A 20,076-nucleotide genomic window follows, 5' to 3' on the forward strand; every position below is an offset into this window, starting at 1 on the left:
ACTTCAGAGATCCACTTTCAAGGCACAAGATCTCTGTAATAGTATTTGGACTTGTGAATAGACCCCAAAGCTGCAGGAAGATTGTTCTTAGATAACTTATGAAAATCCAAGCAATAGGTACACACATGGTTATCTACCTCACTGAGCAGACACATGCTTTCAAGTGAAAGGGCACAGTGCCATTGTGTACATGCTCTGCCTAAGCCCCATTACAATGATGGGGAGTAAAAAAAAGTGTGCCAGCATGTTTGTGTGAGATGCTCAAAAGCTGCCATTCACTTGACTTTTTTTCTGCTAAGCCAAGCTGCTTGTTTCAGATTCATTCTCACAAATCCCACTGCTGTACCATTCCCCCACCCCCACCCCCCGCCAAAACCTTCACTACAGAGCCTGTGGCTTGTTTGTTTTTTTAAAAGTTTATCAAAACAAAATTTACAGACTGACATAGCTTTTAGAAAAGTAGAGCTTTCTGTTCACAAATCTGTTCCACTTCATTAAAAAATATTTAAAGTTTTCAAACCCAAGAAAAGATGCTCAAATCAAAGTCCTGTTGCTTAATTAGCCAAAACCTACTTTCTGAGCCCCTAACCTTAGGAGAGGGAATTTCTATAGCAATCTGAATAAATGAATGAAAGTAAAATGTTAGTGGTGATGATGTTTTCTCTTTTCAGTCAGGAGAGTCATAACCGTGGCATAGAAAATATATCCCAGGAGGAGGAGGAAGGTACAGGTCACTGGACTGATGCAGAACCACGAGGCAATGAAGTATACCATGAGTAAAGAAAGGAGAGTCCTGTAGCTTGCCAGAAACCGAAGGCTGACTCTTGGCTGTTGAATCTGCCCCAGCCTCTGCTGCCTCAGTGGGCTGTGCCTGGCCTTTTCCACAAGGGAGGGGTTGGTGAGATGGTAGCGGCAGAAGCTGCCAAGGAAGTTCTCTTTGGCACAAAGTCTCTCCATTTGGTCTGCAAACTAAGCATGGAGGGGGAAAAAGTCAATGCAAATAAGGAATGTTTGGTAAACACTTATGTCTGGATGATGAGAAATTAAGGACCGACTTCTTGATAGGTTTTGTCCTTTTGGAAAGGACCTGAATCAGTCTATTCTGCCCAACACACAAGCCCACTTTCAGCTTCAGGAATGCAGTCAAAAGGAGCTCCCTTTAATGCAGCTGTTCAGGAAAGCCAAAGGTAGAGAATAACACCTGTCATATATGTTTAAACCTGCCAAGAGCACCAGCAATTCCCCAAGCAGAGAATGTTGGCTTTCTTGGAGTGGGACTGATACCTTCGGGGGCAGAGCACATCTAGGGTGCGATACCATTAAGGGGTTGGATTCCTTCTCCAGCCTTTGCCACTGGACCAGGAGATCCACTTGGAGGCTTCATCCTACATCTTCCAGGAAGATGATCACACAAAGGAGAGGACCAGCCTGGCCCCATTCATGGGCCAAAACAGCTTCCTTCCTCCTTTACTACCAGGGAAAAGCCTCAGCTCCAATTGCTGTTGGGTCTGAGACTGGAGGGAGAGTCTGGCAGCATCCAGAAGATGAAGGGCTGTTGCTGGGTGTGTGTGTCAGGGTTTACGGTGGTATATGATTACAGTGTGTTCCTTGTAAACTGCCTTGAAAAGCAACAGATTGAAATGAAAGGTGTCAATCTTCTGAACAGAAAGGAGCAGGGCAAGCACTGCGGAAAGAACACCCAGAGTGTATAGTTTTGGACATATGGACTCAGAAGGGCAGCAAGGAGATTTTGCACAGCACTTACTCGCTCATTAATGGCTGAGGACAGCCGAAACAGCAACCTCACAAGAGTGGTGCTTTCGTAACTTCGGATAGGCTGAAGCTCAGGATCTCCCTGGTACTCCACCTCAAACCTGCGTAGGCCGTTGATGATCTAGGAGAAGAGTTGTACTTTTAAGTTGTACCCTTACAAGGCGTTGAGCTTCAAGACTTTTTTTTTACAAGGCGGCAGCTCTTCAAAATTTTAAGAGCTATACAGTACAGGCTAGGCCATTGCAGACCCATTTAAGTCATAAAGGTGCTACAGGCAGAATTCAGGCAAGGTTACAGCAGCAGACCGAGATTGGCCTGCTTTTCAACTCATTAGATCCAACGCTTTATCAGTTTTTCTTTTTGAAGTTAAGAAAGATGTATTATACAGTGGTACCTCTAGTTATGAACTGAATTCGTTCCAGAGGTCCATTCTTAACCTGAAACTGTTCTTAACTAGAGGCGTGCTTTCGCTAATGGGGCCTCTTGCTGCCGCTGTGCCTCCAGCACACAATTTCCGTTCTCATCCTGGGGCAAAGTTCTTAGCTTGAGGTAACTCTTCCAGGTTAATGGAGTTTGTAACCTGAAGCATTTATAACCTGAGGCGTTTGCAACTCGAGGTACCACTGTACCTCTTAGAGGAATTCCAGTAAAGAACACAAAATCCTCTAACACTACTGGGGTGGGGTCTGGGGGTTGGCCTAAGCCTCTAAAACCCTTCCAAGGAGTGTTGAACAAGGGTTGTTTTGGCCCTTAATCTGGACTCAAATCCTCAGCTACTCACAAGATTGCTGAAAAATTAATGTTGACTGCAACCTAACAAAACTGGCCAGGCCAGCCACCCTCTTACCTGGTACCTGCCAAGAGGTGTGAGAATCAGCCCGTCTTCACTCTCAATGCAGTCTGGAAGCTGCTTCTTCCCATTCTTATCCTGAGCTGCCCCCCAGTTCAACATCAGCTGGCTCAGCTGGGCTTCATTCAACTGGCAAACATCAATTTGAAAATGAGTTTATATAATTACTACACACCAAAAAGGCAAGCTGACACATCTTGGCAGCTAAGTAGCCCAAACACACAGCAGCAAGTGCTGAAATCTCTCCAAACAGTGTGTGAACCTGTTTCCATTTTCTCTCTTATTCCATCTAAGCCACTTCAAACACTTGAGGCCAGAAAGTGGCATATCAGAGATAAGGCTGTGCAGAGATGGGCAGGCGTGGAACTTGCACCACAGGGAAGGATCAAATTCTGCTCCTCACTTTCTCTCTGATCCGTTTGAAGCTTAGTAATAATTTTATTATCTGTGCCCTGCCCATCTGAATGGGTTGCCCCAACCATTTCATAGCAGCCAACTCTCGGAAGTAAAGAGAGCTGTGAGCCCTCCAGGCGTGGAGACAAGATGCCTCGAAGTGAAGGCCATCACAAAAAAATACTTCCATCATTTTCTAAGAAGGGCTGTTCTATGAACACTCACTTTTTCAAAAGCTTGCCTCTCAAGTAATTTGCAGTTGCTACACAGAAAAAAAAAGCAAAATGTACAAAAGGGAAATCCTTAGGTCATCTGCTGTCTCCTGGGCAACCCTACTGCACCAAGAAACAGGAGAGCCTGCAGGAGGGAGCTACCCAAAAACACAGGAGTTCAGTGCTGAAATCTTGCTTCCAATATCCCTCTATGACTGAGTCTTAGGCAGCTAGACACATGTGTGACCCAGCCACCATGGCATGATGCCCAGAATGGTAAAGATTGTGTCATGTATGCATTGTGCCAGGCTGACTTACTTCCTGTTACAGGTTCAGGCTGTGCTGTGTGTGTATATCAATATAAATGTGTGTGTGGGTCAAGGGAATACAGCCCTTGACCCTGCAAAGGTCACCCATCCACAAATTAATCAGACCCCCCTGCATTGCAAATAAACATATTTGGGATATATTTTGTTGCCATACCCGAAATATCAGACAAAAGTATTCCAGGGCCTTCTCCAAGTATTCGTCTGTCTTTTTAATACTGTCTTGCCCCATTTCGTCCAAGTCATTGCCTGTGTAGGAGCCATTCAAGTCAGCTGAACCAAAGCGGAACCAGGAAAGAAAGGAATGGCTAGTTGTGGCCTCCACAGAGTGGTCTGATATGGATTTGGCTGTCTGCTGGGCCTGGCCAATGAGCTGGGACAATCGTAGCACCTGATGAAAGACAGCAAGGCAAGCAACTAAGGCAGAGGTCCCAAGAATATAAAGCTTGCCCTGACCAAGTGGCAGAGAAAGCATTGTGGGAAACAAGAGTCTTAAGAGATCTGAGACAAACCACACCTCAGAATAAGTGCTGGCGGTTCTAGACTTCTGGTTTGCAAATCACTGGAAGTCGCTATGGTACAGTAAGGGAAGGCTCAATCTGCAGAGGTCCTGTCCGGAAGAATCTCCACTCTTTCAAACCTCCCAATTAAGCAACATGTTAGACTTGGCACCTGCAAGGCCACCAAGGCACACCTCCCAAAATGTCACAATAACCACAAGTGGCAGCTTACCAGGCTCCTGACTTCTGGCCCAAACATCTGCTTGTACTGGAAGTCCTGTCCTTCAAGGCCATAGACATGGCTCTTCACCTTAAATGAAGCATCTGTGATGGTCGGAGCTCGGGATGACAGGAAGCTCCCTCCGAGAGACGAAGGGCTAACGAAGAGGCGGTGCTGGCGGTGAGGAAGGGCAAGGTCTGTTTCCAGAAAGAGCTGCTCTCCTGCAAAGGGATGGGGGGAAGCAACACCTTTTGCACGATTGCCCCAATGTAATCTGCTACAAGGTAGCCTTACTGCTAGCACCTTCAACTGGCAGCCCCAAAGGATGGGCTCTTATGACCACTGATCAGCTGCCCTCAGGAGGCAAAGGTGTCAGCCGCCATGATGTGATATAGCAGCCTTCTGCAGCCCCATTGTACGCCATGGTTGTGCTGGGGCTGGAGTCTAAACTATGCAGAGCAGTCCAGGTTGAGGAAAGTTGCCATGCAGGATTTGGGCTTGGGGGACTCTAAGCTTCTATTCTCATCATGGTCAGTGGCAGTGGCTCTCACACCAGGAGCTTTTCGGTAGTGATTTAGACAAGCAGCCAAGCCAGCCAGATTTGTCACCTCGTCCACCCTGATGGCTTTTCCTATTTGCCAAGGGGGAAAGCAATAGGCAGGTTGCTGAGGTAGACAGAAAGGGGGCAGGTTTCTCGTGCTCTCTGTTTTACCTTTCTGGATCATTTCAGCAAGGTTGGGCTGAGCGAAAACTTTGGCCACCCTGAAGACCATCAGGGCATTCTTGGGGCTGACCAAGTCGGTGCGGAGAGCTCGGGTCATGAAGCTGACAAAGAGCTTGGTGTACATCAACAAGTTCTCCTGAACAAAAGAGGCCCTTTTAAGAGAACACAAAGGGACATATTACGTAGCCAGCAAGAGGACTGCCCTTTCCCTGCCACTGAGTGAGGGGGGCCTGCAAGATTATGCTGTGAGCACCTCCAAATTGGGAGGATGTGCATTCCAAGCAGGCAAGAATTTAAGGAGACAAGGCTTAGGAAGCCTCCTCACTTTGGTGACAGGTTCTTTTCTTACTTCCATGACAATGACCTTCACTAACAAGGGCAGAGCAGGAATTGGGGACAAGTCTGATACAGCAAAGCTTCTCCGTGTGGGCACCCACAACCACTGCAGTCATTCACAAGTCAAAACAGGGACACAAGTGGCCACCAGTGGCAAAGGGTCACTGCCCAGATCAGACCTTTTGTATTCCAAAGCATTTGGAGGGGCACCAGGCTGGGGAAGGCTGGCCTGGAACCATCATACACGGCTCTCAACCTGCTCACTGTGAGTTTCCCCTCCATCTGCAGTGACTCAGACCATCCTAACACCCACCATTTCTCTGGCACGCTGCGAGGCAGGGACGACTCGACACTCGGAAGGGGCTTCTCAGGCGCATATCTCCAAGGCTGCAAGTAGCTCAGCCACATCTCCAGTACCTGGGACAAGAAGTTTAGTTTTTCATTACAGTTGGTTTCACTGAACAGTTGTGTTCAGCAACTAGTTTCCCTGAACTTGTGGACTTTGTGAAGATTTGGGTCAGCAGCCTTGTCCTACTGGCTTTCCCACCCACTCAACACACACAGAGATGACAGAGTCAGAAGTGGAAACTCTGTGGTGGTGGTGATGAGCAGGTCTTTCGGTTAGCACATAAAAGCTTCCTTGTCAATCTGTGCCGACTTACCTATGCTATCCATGCAGCCCTTAGCACTTGTGATGAGGTGCAGGTGCAAAACAGTTTTGAAAACCAGGGTCGGCCTTTTTATAAAAGCAACAACAGACAAATTCCAGGTGATGCTTATCCACTGGGATGCCAGCCCAGACACCTATTGGCTTTCTAAGCCTTTGGCAAAAAGATCGTGACATTTTCATGCTTTTTCCTATGCTTTATGAGGACTAGCAACTTGATCCCACTTTTTTTTTAAGGCCACATTTCCAAAATTTACAAGAATGGAAAAATGCTGCATGCTGGAAAAAAATTGGCCCTAACACTCTCCTCTGTTCAGCACAGTCCACACAAAACAGAACGTTCAATGGAGGTACTTACAGCTCTGAATGAAGCATCCAAGGGCCAGTGACCAAAGCAGTGCTGCAGAAATATGTAGAGTTTTTGCTGAACGAATCGGGGTATCACAATTCTGCAAACACATGAGAGATCCCCCCAAGATAAGATAAGCAAAGCAAAGCAGGAGGCAAGAATAACATTTGGGTATGGAAACAGAGAGGCGTCTCCAGCTCAATGTACCATACAGATGTCCACTCTATGCATGCTTGTGTGTTTTTAAAAGGAGGCTGTGAAATGTGCTTAGTTTCTTGGTTTATGCCACAGAGGGAATCTGTGATTTTTATTCCATTCTCTTCTTCAGGGAACAGAGATAGGATTCATGGCACAGGAAAAATCATGAGAGCTGGCCCTCTCCTGCAGGTTTACTCCCTGATCCACAGGGTGCTGACCTGAACAAGCCTAGAACAAACCTACCTCTTGAATTCCTCCAGCGGGCTGGCAGTGTGGGAATGCCCAGAAGGAGAAACTGAATCCGGCTTCAGGCTGTTGCTGAAAGCATGGAGGTGCTTCACGAGTAGCCGGATGACCAAGACGTGCTCCTCCGTTGGCTTAAACGACTCCTGGATCAGAAGCAGAAGCAAGAGGAAGAGGAGCAGGGGAAGAGGAAAAAGGAGTAAGTCCTCTCCCTGCCAGAAAGGAAGGCCAGGAGGGAGGAGGGGGTGAAGAGAAAGGGCGAAGAGAGCTGAAGCGCTACAGAGCAGAGCACAGAGGTGTCCGCAGACCCTTTAGTTTAGTTCCCGGCCAACCAAATTGCAGAACTGAAGTGTGTCCCACACTTCCATCCTGAGTGTAGGAAGGCAATTTCGCCTACTGCTGAGAAGGGAGTGAGCAACTCATTCCAGTACAGATGTGACTAAGTTGCCCAGGGCTGTTTACAAAGTGGCTCAAACTACTTTGCCTTCCTGACCACACTCAGGGCATCCGCTGCAACCACCCGCCCCGCAGAAAGCACAAGCACAACATCCGCCCACCAGCCAAATGTTGCCAATGAAGCTTTGCAATCACGGGATAAGAAAAAGGATCCCCTTGTGGACTGAGGAAAGGTTAAGGAACAGGAAGTAGAGACTGGGAACAAATTAAGACAGTTCTCCCAATGGCGGAATGAAAGAAACAGGGTCCCCAAAGGAGGACAGGTACTTTTTAACTTGCTCATAAAACATCTATGGAGCTTAGGGGTAAGCAGTGAGGAAGCAAGGTTTGTTAACGATACCGAATTGTTCAGGGTGATTAAAACAAAATGGAATCGTGAGGAGCTCCAAAATGATATCTCCAAACTAGGTGAATGGGCAGTTGGGTGACAAGTGCAATTCAATGTAAGCAGCATTAAGTGATGCACATATCGGGGTTAAAACAAACAAACAAACCCACACCCCAATTCCACCAATAAGCTCAAAAAGTCTGAACTGGCAGTGACATACTATGCACTTCCCCTTTGCTGCTTCACCTTAGGCAGCAAAATGCCTTGGAACAGCCCTGCCAAATGTGGCTGGACTTCCGACTTCCATCAGCCCCAGTCACAATGGCAAATGACGGGAGTTGCAGGGCAGCAATATTGCGAAAGATAAATGTTTCCCCCTTCTGCAGTGTATCTGAAGAAGTGTGCATGCACATGAAAGCTCATACCTATGACAAACTTAGTTGGTCTCTAAGGTGCTACTGGAAGGATTTTTTTTCCCCCGACTACGTCAGACCAACACGGCTGCCTACCTGTAACAACCCCCTTCTGCAGTGAGGGAAAAACCGCTTTGCTATGCTTAAACTGAGAATCCCAGCTGATCAAGATTTTTCTCCCCTCTCAAAATATTTGGTATGGCTGTGGACAAGGTGTAGCCATGCATTACCACCTAGGTCACCTTCCTAGTCTTTATTACATTATTATTATTACCTTAAACCCTGAGGTGTAGAACACTTTTTCTGGTTGCTCCTTTCTGGGGCCCACCACAATTCCAGTGAAGAGGCCCATTTTATAGGAGGCAGTGGGATGGAAGTTAATGCACCAAAAATCTCACCTTTAGGGAGGAGATTCACGAGGTGATCCTAACACAGCAAACTCCTAATAATTCCCAGCATCTAAAATGATGCTGTAACCACTTTCTAAATCATGAAGACTAGAAAGCTGCTCTTGAAAATAATATAAAGGCAGGATCTTCACGAATGAACACCACACACAATGCCCTTTTGACTGGCCCCTGTCACCACCAAGGAATTGAAGGGATGAAGGAAAACAAAGAAACAATCCCAGCAGCCATGATCTGTGCATGCACATTTTTGTTACAATCTGCAAACATGCAGTCCCCCAGACGAGTCCTTTCAAGCTGTCTATGGGGTTTTTAGCCCTGTGCAGCTGCTCTTAACTGGAAGCGGATTATGATGATGTACGTATGTGTTTTTATTAAAAAAAGATACCCACATACACACTGAATCAAGGCAAGACTAATGCTGTCCCCAAGCTCCTCTTTCATCGACAGGATCAGGGTGAGAAAGCGGCACACAGCCCAGTTAGCAAAGCAAACGTCTGTGGCAAAGGGGTGCTCCAAACCTCTCCTTTCATCAAGACTTGCAAGCAGACCCCGGTGCTCTTCCTAATCCAGGGATGGGCAGCATCTTTTCAGATATTGCAGAGATTCCCAGCAGTCCATGTGGCCAATGGTCAGGGGTGATGGGACCTGGTAGGTAGTCTGGAGGTTCTCCATAGGTTCCCCACCTGTTCTAAGCTGTGCTGGGCCTTAAAAGGCTTCATCTCTTCTCTGCAGTTATCACCCACTGGCATATTCCAGGAGTTAGAGAGGAGAAGCTGCTAGCTAAATGGCTTTTGTGCTCAAGCTCGTGAACAGCTGATCTAACTGGACATGGGCTTTCCTAGCAATGCCGTGGCAGCTTCTGACACACTCAAAGTCACCAGACTCTGGCAACTCCATAGAAAGGAGAAGCCCGACACATTTCCCCCTCCTTGTGTGGGTGGAGCATCTCAGGAGGTTGTTGCTGTCTAGGGTAAGGAACTGGGAGAATGAGCGACATTTGGGAAAATCCATTACCTGGACTTGGCATTGTTTTCTGTGCTCCCTGGGAAATAATAGGCCCACAGGAGCAGGCCCACGTCACTCTCAAAATCCTCTTTACAACAGCAGCCCCACAGAATGAACTTTTCCACCCACCCCCCAATGTCTGCCCAGAGCACACTGCAAACTGTAGGAAGGATCTTTCCTTTTTTAATTTTTAGACAAATAAAATGAAATCGGGGGGGGGGGAGGAGAAAGAAAGAAAAGAAAACTGAAAATACTTGGTATGTGTGGAGGGCCTGGAAGCTGGATTGGGCAGGATTACTGCGGTGGGCACTGGAGATACTGAGCCGGTATTGGAGAACCTCCAGCTGAGAGACACAACACAAAAGGGGGGAGCGGGGGGGGGGTAGAAGAGGCAAACACAAAAATGGAAAGAAACAGGGGGGAAACAACCAGTGAGAATGAGCCCAGGAAGGAAGGGGGGACAAGGGGAAAAAAACAAAAAGCAAAACCCAAGAATGAGTCACAAATGAATGACAAATACAACCAATGGGAAGAGGGACACACAACAGCAACAACAACAACAGCAACACATCCTTGGAGCAAAATAGCCTGAAGCAAAGTCTGACCCCCCTTTTCTCACGTTGCGCAAACATTTTCAGGATGCAAGCTCTTCTCTGGAACCCCAACGCCAAGGTGTTTTGGCAGCGAGGGACAGCAGAGAAGAATTAGGCAGCAAGGGCTGGGGGCTCCTGGATTGTGGGTGTTTGGCTCAAAATGGCAAAACTGGAGAGAAGCTGGGATTTCTCTCTACGCAGCAAGGCAGTTCTCACACACATTTTGGCTCCTGGAACTGTGGAGGTGGTTCGAGACTTTGCAGCAACAGTTAGAATTTAACGTCAACAACTGGATTCTAGGAAACCCAAGTCACAGTTATGAGCCTCAAGATTTACCAGGACTTTTCCAATCAGCTTTTGCATCGTGTTTGGGGCCTTCTGTCTGTGTCCACAAACAAGCGCCACTGGGCCCTGGCAAAGCAGCCACACAAGGAGTCCTGCACCTTGTGCTGGGTGTGCACTGATCTGATCAAGTGTACACCAGGCCAGGCCAGGCCAGGCCAAATTCAGGTAAAAGAAGAGGCAAAGCAGCTGCAGGTGAGGATGCAACGAATCAAGGGCACTTAGCCTGGTAAACAAACACCAAGGATCTCAAGCCACTGGGAGCAAAGGCTCCAATGCAAACATCTCCCCTGCCTGCACAGCAAAATATGCAACTGTGGGCCTGGAACTCATGATTCCCTATGAAAACATTAAGAGAAAATAGTCAAGTCAGCCTCCAAAGCTGATCAGTTGGGGGAGGGTGGAGAGAGGGAATGCCGTTTTTGCCACAAGAGAGTGAAAGCCAAAACAAAGTGTTTGTATACAGCCCCAAGACCACTCTCTTGGCAAATCTGGTTCTAAGTAGGCCGATCCCCAGACCCTGCTTTTCCTGGATCTCTCTGGCCCTGGACTCTCAAATTTAGAAATGCAGCGCAGTAGCAGCTGGCACTAGAAACTGTTACAGATATTAAAATATGGGATGCAAACAGAATACAGTACACACAACCAACAGTGATGCCCCGCGCCTCCCTCCCTGCAACAGCATGTGGAGAAACACAAACAGGATGGCAAGTAGGCATGAGACTGGGGGAGGAAAGAAAAGACGGGCATTTTCAAGGAAAGAAGTAGTGAACTGTATACAATGTCATGCACACTCAGAAATACTTTGCTGAGAACTGCCAAGCATACAGGCTTCAGTAGATGACAGGTGCAGTTGATTAACATATGACTGTTTGGGGCTGGCTGGTGGCTTTACTTTTTACTCACATATATTCCCAAGATTTTAGGGTGAAGGATGTGTGTATGTGTGCGTCAAGAAATCCAGTAAATTTAAGTATGTGCGTCAAGAAATCCACTGTAAAATTAAGTAAGAGCTGATGCCACCGCCTTCAGAAAGGAAAGTGTAACGTTTTCAGTTCAAATCCTAACTAAAGCAAGCCCCCAACCCTGCCCCCCAACCGCAGGCAATACAAGGGTGTTTTTATTTACTTGCAACATTTTTTACACCACCAATGGAAGAAAAAGTTCTCTGGATGAAATACAGAAAGGGAAATGTAAAGCATAGCACATAAAATCAGAAACAAATTTGAAAACACCACCAGAATAAAACCTGTGATAAAGAAACCAAGTATCTACAAAGCACTAAAACGTGGGTTTAAAAAAGGGAAACTGGAAATCCTGGGAAAACAGAAAGTTCTTCACCTAGTTCTCACAAGACTGCATTTCAGGGGAGATGTGAGCATCTCTTTCCCAGGAGAGCATTCCATAACTGGAGAGCCACCATCATACCATCATAGAGGCCCTTCCTTGCAGAACCACGTGCATCCCTATTTTGGCCACCTAGGAGAAGAAGAGCTCAGCATCCCACAGCCAGGCTCTCCTGAGATCCGGGCACACCAGCAAAATATCCACCTAAGGCCTCTGGAATATGAATCCATTCACCTCCAGGTCTCCCCACACTTGCAGAGTGGAAAGGCTGCCAAATGCCCACACCTCAATGGGAAATGTTCCAACCACAAGAAGAGGAAAGATGTTGTCAAGACTACCACCCTTCTGCCTGATCAAGGGTGTGCTGATATCCTTGTTGGGGCGAAGATATGCTGGGGCAGCCCCCATGGCTGCCATGAAGTCCTGAACTACCATGGAAGTTGAAACTATCCCAACATGAAATCAGAGATGGTCTCTCACTCAGGTAGGGAGGTGGGTGGTGTACCAGCAGAACCCCCAATCTGCCCCAGGTTCTCTATGCAAGAGACTCCAGGTTAGCATTAGAGTAATACTAAACCTACTGAATTCTTGCAACAACCACAGTAAGCATCATCAAGTTCAACATAAATCCCTCAAGCAAAAAAACCCCTAAGGTTTAGGGATGGCCCTTTACAGCTCCCATCCTGCAGGCAGAGAACCTTCACCCACAGAGGTCCACCAATGTTTAAATAGCATCTGATATTCAGTGAAGTATGATTGTCATTTGGTATACTGGTTTGCTGTTATTTCATCTTGCAACTCTGTATTGCTCCCCCTTTTTTTCTTTGTTACTTTTCTTTCTTTTTTTCAGTGTCTACATGTTTTTGTAAACAACAAACATTCAATAAAAAGTTGCACTGGAGAGCAATGTTTGCCGAGAACTTTCCCTAGCATCATAATTAGGGCCTGCCAAAAACTGCCTACCAAATTCATGACTTTCCTCTCAGGCAGTTTTAATTACAGTCATACCTCGGTTTAAGTACGCTTCGGTTTGAGTACTTTCAGTTTAAGTACTCCACGGACCCGTCTGGAACGCATTAATCTACTTTCCATTACTTTCAATGGGAAAGTTTGCTTCAGGTAAAGCACGCTTCAGGTTAAGTACGGACTTCCGGAATCAATTGTGTACTTAAACCGAGGTACCACTGTACTTCTAACTTGAACAACACAGACATTCCAAGAGATGCAATGCTCACAGCCTGCATACCAGCATCTGCGGGAATCAAGCTTCCCTCAGCTTTGACATAAAGTAAAGCCTTTCTCCATTGACTGGAACTCCTCTCTTGAGTGCTGATGTATCAAAGAAACCCACTTCAGCCCTAACTTGCTTTTATTTAAGTGCCAACAGCCTCTCCTCACTCTGCAGCTCTTGTCATTAAGCATTAAACAGAGCTAGGCAGCAGCAATTGCATTTCCCTGCAGCCCCTCAAACTGGGAGGCCAGCAAGCAAGACATGCCCAAGCTCAGCCCCTTACCTTGATGTGAGGGGATTGCATTTTCTGGTACATGTCCAGAGAGTAATGATGAAGCCACATTTCAACAAAAACCTAGGAAGAGAAGAACTTGTTCACTTGCCTGAATAGGACCAAAGAACCTACTACAGCAGTAGCCAGGCCTTTGGAGTGATTTCTGCTCCTGGGGTCTGGTCTGAAGCTGTTTCAAGACATAGCTCAATCAGTGTTGGACATGGCTAGTTCAAGAAACCAAGTGGTCAGGTACGTCTGTGCTAGCTGACTTGTCGTCGTCCCCCCCCCCAGATTAGGGATCTACAGAGCTTGGGATTCTGGGGCAGGGAAACAGCAGAAAGGTACTAAAAGGCAGGTAAATGCAATGAAGGCCTATGCCTAAAACCCTTTTTGATTCCTTGAACCCCTCATGGGGAAAAATGTAATCAGATAAACCTCTGTAACCTTCCAGATATTGTTGGATTCTAACTCCCAGCAGCCCACATATTACAAGGGGATGGGGAGTTGTTACCCAGCAACACTTGGGAGGGAGGCAGGCTCCCCCTCTCCTACAGGCAAAGCAAACTCTTCTTTTTCTTAAAGGTGTGTTTCCCCAGTTGCCCAGGCCCCGCCCAGAAGTAGGCCTGGTATTCCACAATTGCCTGTCCCTCACCCTGCTGAGCTAAAGTAATATCCCCGAAGAGCTTGCAGCAACAGCCAGGGCAGAGCAGTCGCTGCACCACAGCCTCCTTCCCTCCCGGGCACACCTGAAGCATGGTTTCCGATCTCCAGATCTCCTGGGAAGCGGGGTCTGCATTCACCGAAGTCTGGTGAGCAACATGTCTTTTCAGAAGGCTTGTTGGATGCATCCCGTAGGAGCTGAACGACATTGCAGGAGATCTAGAGGGGAGGAGAAAGAAAAGACACAAATTTAAAAAACCCAGAAAGGGTCACCCAAACAGGATAGTAGAGGGAGTAGTCAGGGTTGGGCCTAAGGACGAAGTGGAGCAGGGAAAAATCTGCACTATGGCCTCCATCAGTGTAGAACAGCATTTTTTTTCCCTCCCCAAAATTGGGTTTAGTCTCCATTTCAGATGGAAATTTAGAATTCACCCACTCAAAGCTTCATTGCAAGAGCAGAGCTATACTGTTGGCTGGGATATAGAGATGACTTCTGCTACCATCTTTGTACACCGTGAACCTGTAATCTGGAAAACTAGGACATGTACTCACCGGGGAGCAGGTGATGGGACAGCCCCTCCTGCATCGGAAGAGGAGGGGGGTGGAAGGACAATCCCTTCTGTGGGCAGGAACCACTTCAAGTACCGATCCACTAGGACAAAGTAAGCACTGTTGGACATGCTGATATGATAGGCCGTGGAGATGTTCTGAAACACAGAGGAGAGAAAATCCCAAGTCATTCCTCTTATGGTATCAACTCAACTAGAGAACTTTATGGGTAAGCCAAAAAAAATCAAGCTACTCAAAAGCATAATTTTCTATCACACTATGTCTGGCTCCTCTTCTGTTTTCCTCTGGAGGAGCATTCCTCTATGACGGTAGCTCCCACCAACAGCCTGGCATGGTCCATGAACCAGATTTTAACCACCCTCTCTGCCGTTTTGTGAGAAACGAGCCTGGTACACAACGTGCTACAGTGAGAGTTCAACAGCAGAGGCAGTGAGGACCTGCTAGGAAGTGGCAATTCTGCAGGGCTCAGCCCCCCCTCGCCCCACTTGTTTAGCAACCCTACACTCCCGCCACTCTCTTCTTAGTGCAAAGCATTCAGGTGACAAGCTGAAACGGTTAAGCACACTTTAGTGCCAAGGGAAAGACTGACAGGCAGAGTATTTCAAGCACTTAAAGAAGCTATTTATACAAATATTGACTTTACACCACCAAACATCATGGCAAGTGTGGAGGGGGAGGGAGAGGTGGGTCAACAAGGTATAATCAGCAAGAGGCACGAAACTATGCTGCAACTTCTCATCTCATTTGCATAGCAAACAGTAGGCAATGCACTGAAAGAAGCAGCTGCCTTTTTGTTTACCTTCGGTGTAATCAGGCTTAATGCAAAGTAGAACATGTAATATTCAAAGGGATCTGGCAGCAGAGTCAAGGATAAAGTCCAACAGAAAACATGAAGAAGCATCAAGTCTTGGCCATTCAAGACCATCCAACAAACAAAGTGTCAATAGTCAGTGTTTTATTCTATTCTCAGGATTTGGGAGTGTGGGTGGGAGTGCCCCTTCTTGTCAAACACTTTATCAACATGGCAAGACACTTAAAAATGCAGCTAAAAACAGAAGGAAAAACAGCTAAGGGAGAAATCCAAGATAGACACTGAGAAAGATCACAGTTTGCAGGCTGCAGGCATGCAAAGAACCAAAATGACTTCCCTCCACAATGGTGGGGAAACTGGTGGGAGTGTAACAATCCGCTTGTTCCCCAGGCTTCTAAGAGCTGGCAGACCATGGGCTTTCCATGAAATTTATCTTCACCTGGAGGAGCCACTCATATGCAATCGCCTTGGAGCAGCTTGTGTGGCAAGGAGTTTTGAAAAGTTTTGAGTGGAATGTGCAGCCGCTGGCCCCTTCTCATGTGTTTTGGGAGAGGGAACACAACTTCCATCCAGGGCTTTGCTAAGCACAGGGCAAAGAAATCATGCTGGAAAGCTGCAAGAATCAGGATGGTCTCCCTCTCACCACCGACTGTTTGGCATCACTGAACTACTGCATGATTTGTGCCCCGGCCCAAACATACACACAACATGAAGAGAAACTATTCTGGGCTTATTGCCCAAAGGATACTAAGGGCTAAGTTCAAGCTCAGGCCTCCAGATGGAGGGAACTGGACTTTGTTGTGGTACAAAGAACATTCTGGTAAAATCCGCTCCTGTATTGAGGCTTTCACTGGGCCCTGAAAAGAACAATGGCATGATTAGACACAAAATGCAGACCTTATGAATGAAACAGCCCTTAAGGTGTACAAACATTTGCCCCCCCCCCCGAGATCTGGGGTGTGGAAAGCCAACAGCCACTTCTGGAGCCCTAAACCTTCCCCTTCTGCTCTGTTGTAGCCCAAGACTTTACTCAGCAAGTGGAGGAACAGGCAGAATCTGTGTGCCACAGAGAGCGGAAAAGGTTTCAAACTTACCATTTTAATTTCAACACATCATATGAAATCAGTGGGACTTCCGCATAAAGGATTAGGAACTTAAACTGCCTACTTCATCCTTGATTCAAAGTGGTAGTGTGGATCTTATCACCTCCTTTTTCAGATACTTACAGGAAGGTAGGAGACAGAGAAATCGTATCTGTACTCTTCAGCTTGGAGCTTGTAAACCAACTTCATCATTGGGCCTCTACCAAAAAAAGGCAGCAAGAGAGAAAACATTCAGGACAGGGGGTAACATCTGGAACCACATCAGAGCTCTTCCCACTGCCCTCCTGAATAAAGAGGTTTACCCAGCATCAAGAAAGTCCAAGGCAATGTTGTACTCAGTAGGGTTTGCCCTCCCTTGTAAACAACGGAGGTTCCAACCTAAAATGATGCCATCTAAGCTGCCAAAGATGCTCTCCACCAGCCAGGGAAAGATGGCATGAAGTTCCTTCCAAGGGAAGAGAAACAGAAAAGCTATTATGGGTCACCTCAAAACAAAGATACACGTTGTTTGACTCAAAGACTTCTCAGGGGCTCCAAACCACAGAAGGCATTTTCTGTCTAGAAACCAATCTGTGCCAAATTTACTACTCCCAGGAGACTCAAGACTAACAGCTAGTGGAAATATTATAGGCCTGAACAAGTAACAAGCCTTTTACCTTGGCAGGAAAATCTTCAATGACAGTCACAAGATCATGGCACCTCTGGGCAAAAGGCTTGTTCAGACAGTCAGCCTTTAAGCTATCCTGTTTTAAACAGAAGAGAAAATAAATCCACCTCAGACAAAGCAAAGAACCCTTGATCAGTCACTTGTGAGCAGGTCATTCCCAACCTGATCAAATTGAGATGGTGAAGAACCCAGGACCTGGTCTTCCCACAATACTGACACAGTATGACTTTGCCAAGAACCAGCAGGAGGAGCCCCTTTCCCAGGTCTCCACCCTTCCAATACATAAAAGCAGCTCTGAAACTCAGGCAAAACAGCACAGAGGTCAACTGCTGTGAAACCCCCTTACTTACCAAGAGGTAACTGTGCTGAGGAAAGTGATGGGCAGTCATCTCCGTGCCTCGGATGTGGCCAAAGGGTGGGGTCATTTCAGCAAGCTGCCAAGAGGAGGAGAAAAAGACAGGCCTCAAACTGGGACCTCAGCCTTGTTGGTGGATACCATTTATTATATGCTGCAGAGCTGGAGATGCCTCATCCTCCTGACCTGAATGTTATCACCAGCTCTGTTCCTGGATGTAACTGGGTGTGTGTGAGAGAAAAGTGCTCTGGAGTGGCTCAAACAGTGATGCCATGAAAGCCCCTCCTGTGAGGATTCTGAGTGCCATAAAGTTACAATGTCGGAAAGAAAGAATGTGTGGCAGGCACTGCCCTGGATGTTGCCACCCGCACTTGGATCTGACAAGGTGGGCAGCGTTCAAAACTCCCATTGTTCTAGGCGCATTTTGTGACAAGGAATTTCATTAGCATTAGCAGCTTCCAAGGTCTGGGCACAGTGCTGCACCTATGAGTTCAGATTAAAACTGCAGAGTAGAAGTAAAGGAGGACCTTTCTCTACCGCCCCACTTCCAGCCACTCTCTGAAGACCGGAGAAAATACCCCCTTATGAATATTGGTGTGGGGGAGCATGGCTTTGTTTTGTTTTTTTGCAGTCTTCAGGTGAGGACTAGAGCATGTGAAAAATGAACATAAGATTTCAGCTGCAGTTCATTCATTTGCAGCTTTGTACTCTTGTTATTTTTTTAAAAGCTCCTAAACATTCTGTTGTTGCACTCACAACCTAGGTTTTAGGTGCTGTTTAGCTCCTAGCTCTCATATCTCAGGGTGGGGTGCTTCACAATAGCGGCTGCTCTTTAGCAAACGCAAGGCAGCCTGAAACACCACTAGTGGTGGCTGCAGTTTTTTAAACCTTGTGCTTGAGCTTGCTTCTCCCCCCTTCTTCCTTTTCCCTTGTATGGTATGGTATGTCTGGTGTGAATATATGTGTGTGTGTGTGTGTATTGTGAAGCTGCTTGCTGGCAATATATATATATATATATATATGGTCAGGGGGCCCTTTAGGTCATCAGGTCCTGTTGTGTCCGACTCGGGTTGCAGTGCTCATCTCGCTCTACAGGCCGAGGGAGCCGGCGTTTGTCCGCAGACAGCTTCCAGGTCATGTGGCCAGCATGACAAAGCTGCTTCTGGCAAACCAGAGCAGTGCACGGAAACGTCGTTTACCTTCCCACCAGAGCGGTACCTATTTATCTACTTGCACTTTGACATGCTTTCGAACTGCTAGGTTGGCAGGAGCTGGGATCGAGCAATGGGAGCTCACCCCGTTGCAGGGATTCGAACCGCGGACCTTCTGATCAGCAAGCCCTAGACTCTGTGGTTTAACCCACAGCGCCACCTGGGTCCCATATATATTGCAAGCAAGCAGCTTCTTAATGCAGTACTGATTTTTGAAAGCTGCTCTGATGGCGTTTATGTACTAGCCCTTAAGCCAAAAAATGCAGACAGCAGCATATAAATGTCTCAAGTAAACAAACAACACTTTCGAAAGACTTTCTGCCGTTTTTAGTCGCCGCCTTAGGCGCGGAGAGGCCTCCAGGGCGCCAAGCCCGCCAGGAGGGAGGCGCTGTGACTGTTCAGCCTGCGCCGAACGAAGGGACTTGAGCCCCTCTGGGCCACGGCGGGACTTTCTCCCGAGTAACCCTAACCAGAAGAAGAGGCAGCTCAGGGCATGCCTCGCATGGCTTTTGCGACAACGTGCTGGGCCTCTCCTCCGCCTCCTCAGCGAGGCCACCCGCCGCCGCCGCTCACCTCCTCCCGCCTCCGGCATTTCAATCCCACCGCCTCTCCGCTCCGTCCGTCGCCAGGCAGGACGCAGGTTAAACGCGTCACCAACGCCCCAGCACGCCCCTCCCCTTAGGGACTACAGCCGCGGGTGCACTAAAGTGACGCAGCACGACCGACCCGCGCGCCTGGAACGAGCTCCTAGACGTCTTACAGGGTAGAGTGGCATGCGCAACGCCTAGTTTCCGGGTCGGAACAGTCCCTCCCGCCCCCCCCCCCCGGTCTTCCTCTCTCCTCCTCTTCTTATCACTTTCACACAGGCAGTCCAAAGGGCAACTAGATCGATGGAACGTGCCCAAGCATCAGCACGTAGCCTGAAGGAATAGGTGGCAAAATTTGCAAAGAAAAAAAAAAGATTCTGAAACTGAACCTTTAAAGAGATTTAAATTTTTAACATCAGACTTAAAATTTTAACATCACAAATTCACAAGATGATTTGTGCGCTACGACATTTTCTTTTGTATTTGAGAAATATCGCCGTGTTACTTTATCCTTGCAATTGAAAATAAATTTGGCGGTTTCAAGTTGTGTGCAGTACACAAAACCTACACAGTAAACTCGTTTATGAAAATGGAAGTTGGCAATTTATGCAAACAGCCTTGCCTAGGGCGCAAAATAGCCTAGCACCGGCACTGAGAAGGTGTGTGAGAAACCCCCGCGAGGCGCGCTTGGGACGCCTCGTTTTTCGCCGTGGTGAGGAGGACCACGCTTGGATCGGACTGTCCACTGAAGGGACTTTTGAAAAGCCTGGCAGTTCTCGCCTTTCTCCGCCAGGCGGAGGGAAAGGGTAGCCGGCAGCTGCTTCAGAAGCAACCTGCTCCCTGCCTTCTCTGTCCTGGCAAAGCTCCCCCATCCAGCGACCCACCCCGGCCTAGGCAGTTTTCCTCCCCTCGGGGGCTGTTT

General features: G+C 47.5%; 1 protein-coding gene across 2 annotated transcripts; it reads right to left on the reverse strand.

Moving 5' to 3' along the window:
• Nucleotides 1-372: 372 nt before the first annotated feature.
• Nucleotides 373-19,235, reverse strand: SMPD4 (sphingomyelin phosphodiesterase 4). 2 transcript variants are annotated; one of them, XM_035097663.2, is made up of 20 exons: nucleotides 19,141-19,235; nucleotides 17,352-17,435; nucleotides 16,991-17,077; nucleotides 16,637-16,779; nucleotides 16,458-16,533; nucleotides 15,980-16,088; nucleotides 15,220-15,272; nucleotides 14,403-14,557; nucleotides 13,937-14,069; nucleotides 13,200-13,271; nucleotides 9,658-9,747; nucleotides 6,792-6,937; nucleotides 6,360-6,450; nucleotides 5,648-5,751; nucleotides 4,987-5,150; nucleotides 4,287-4,495; nucleotides 3,712-3,945; nucleotides 2,621-2,752; nucleotides 1,766-1,894; nucleotides 373-969 (listed from the first exon to the last, which is right to left on the reverse strand). In XM_035097663.2, exons 2-20 carry the CDS (start codon nucleotides 17,424-17,426, stop codon nucleotides 643-645), a joined length of 2,529 nt encoding a protein of 842 aa, XP_034953554.1. In that variant the 5' UTR covers nucleotides 17,427-17,435; nucleotides 19,141-19,235; the 3' UTR covers nucleotides 373-642. The 2 variants fall into 2 exon arrangements, with proteins under 2 accessions (XP_034953554.1, XP_034953555.1); XM_035097664.2 differs by lacking the exon at nucleotides 9,658-9,747.
• Between the last annotated feature and the right edge of the window lie 841 nt (nucleotides 19,236-20,076).

Source organism: Zootoca vivipara, chromosome 17 (assembly GCF_963506605.1).
Source record: "Zootoca vivipara chromosome 17, rZooViv1.1, whole genome shotgun sequence".
In the NCBI taxonomy this organism is placed as follows: domain Eukaryota; kingdom Metazoa; phylum Chordata; class Lepidosauria; order Squamata; family Lacertidae; genus Zootoca; species Zootoca vivipara.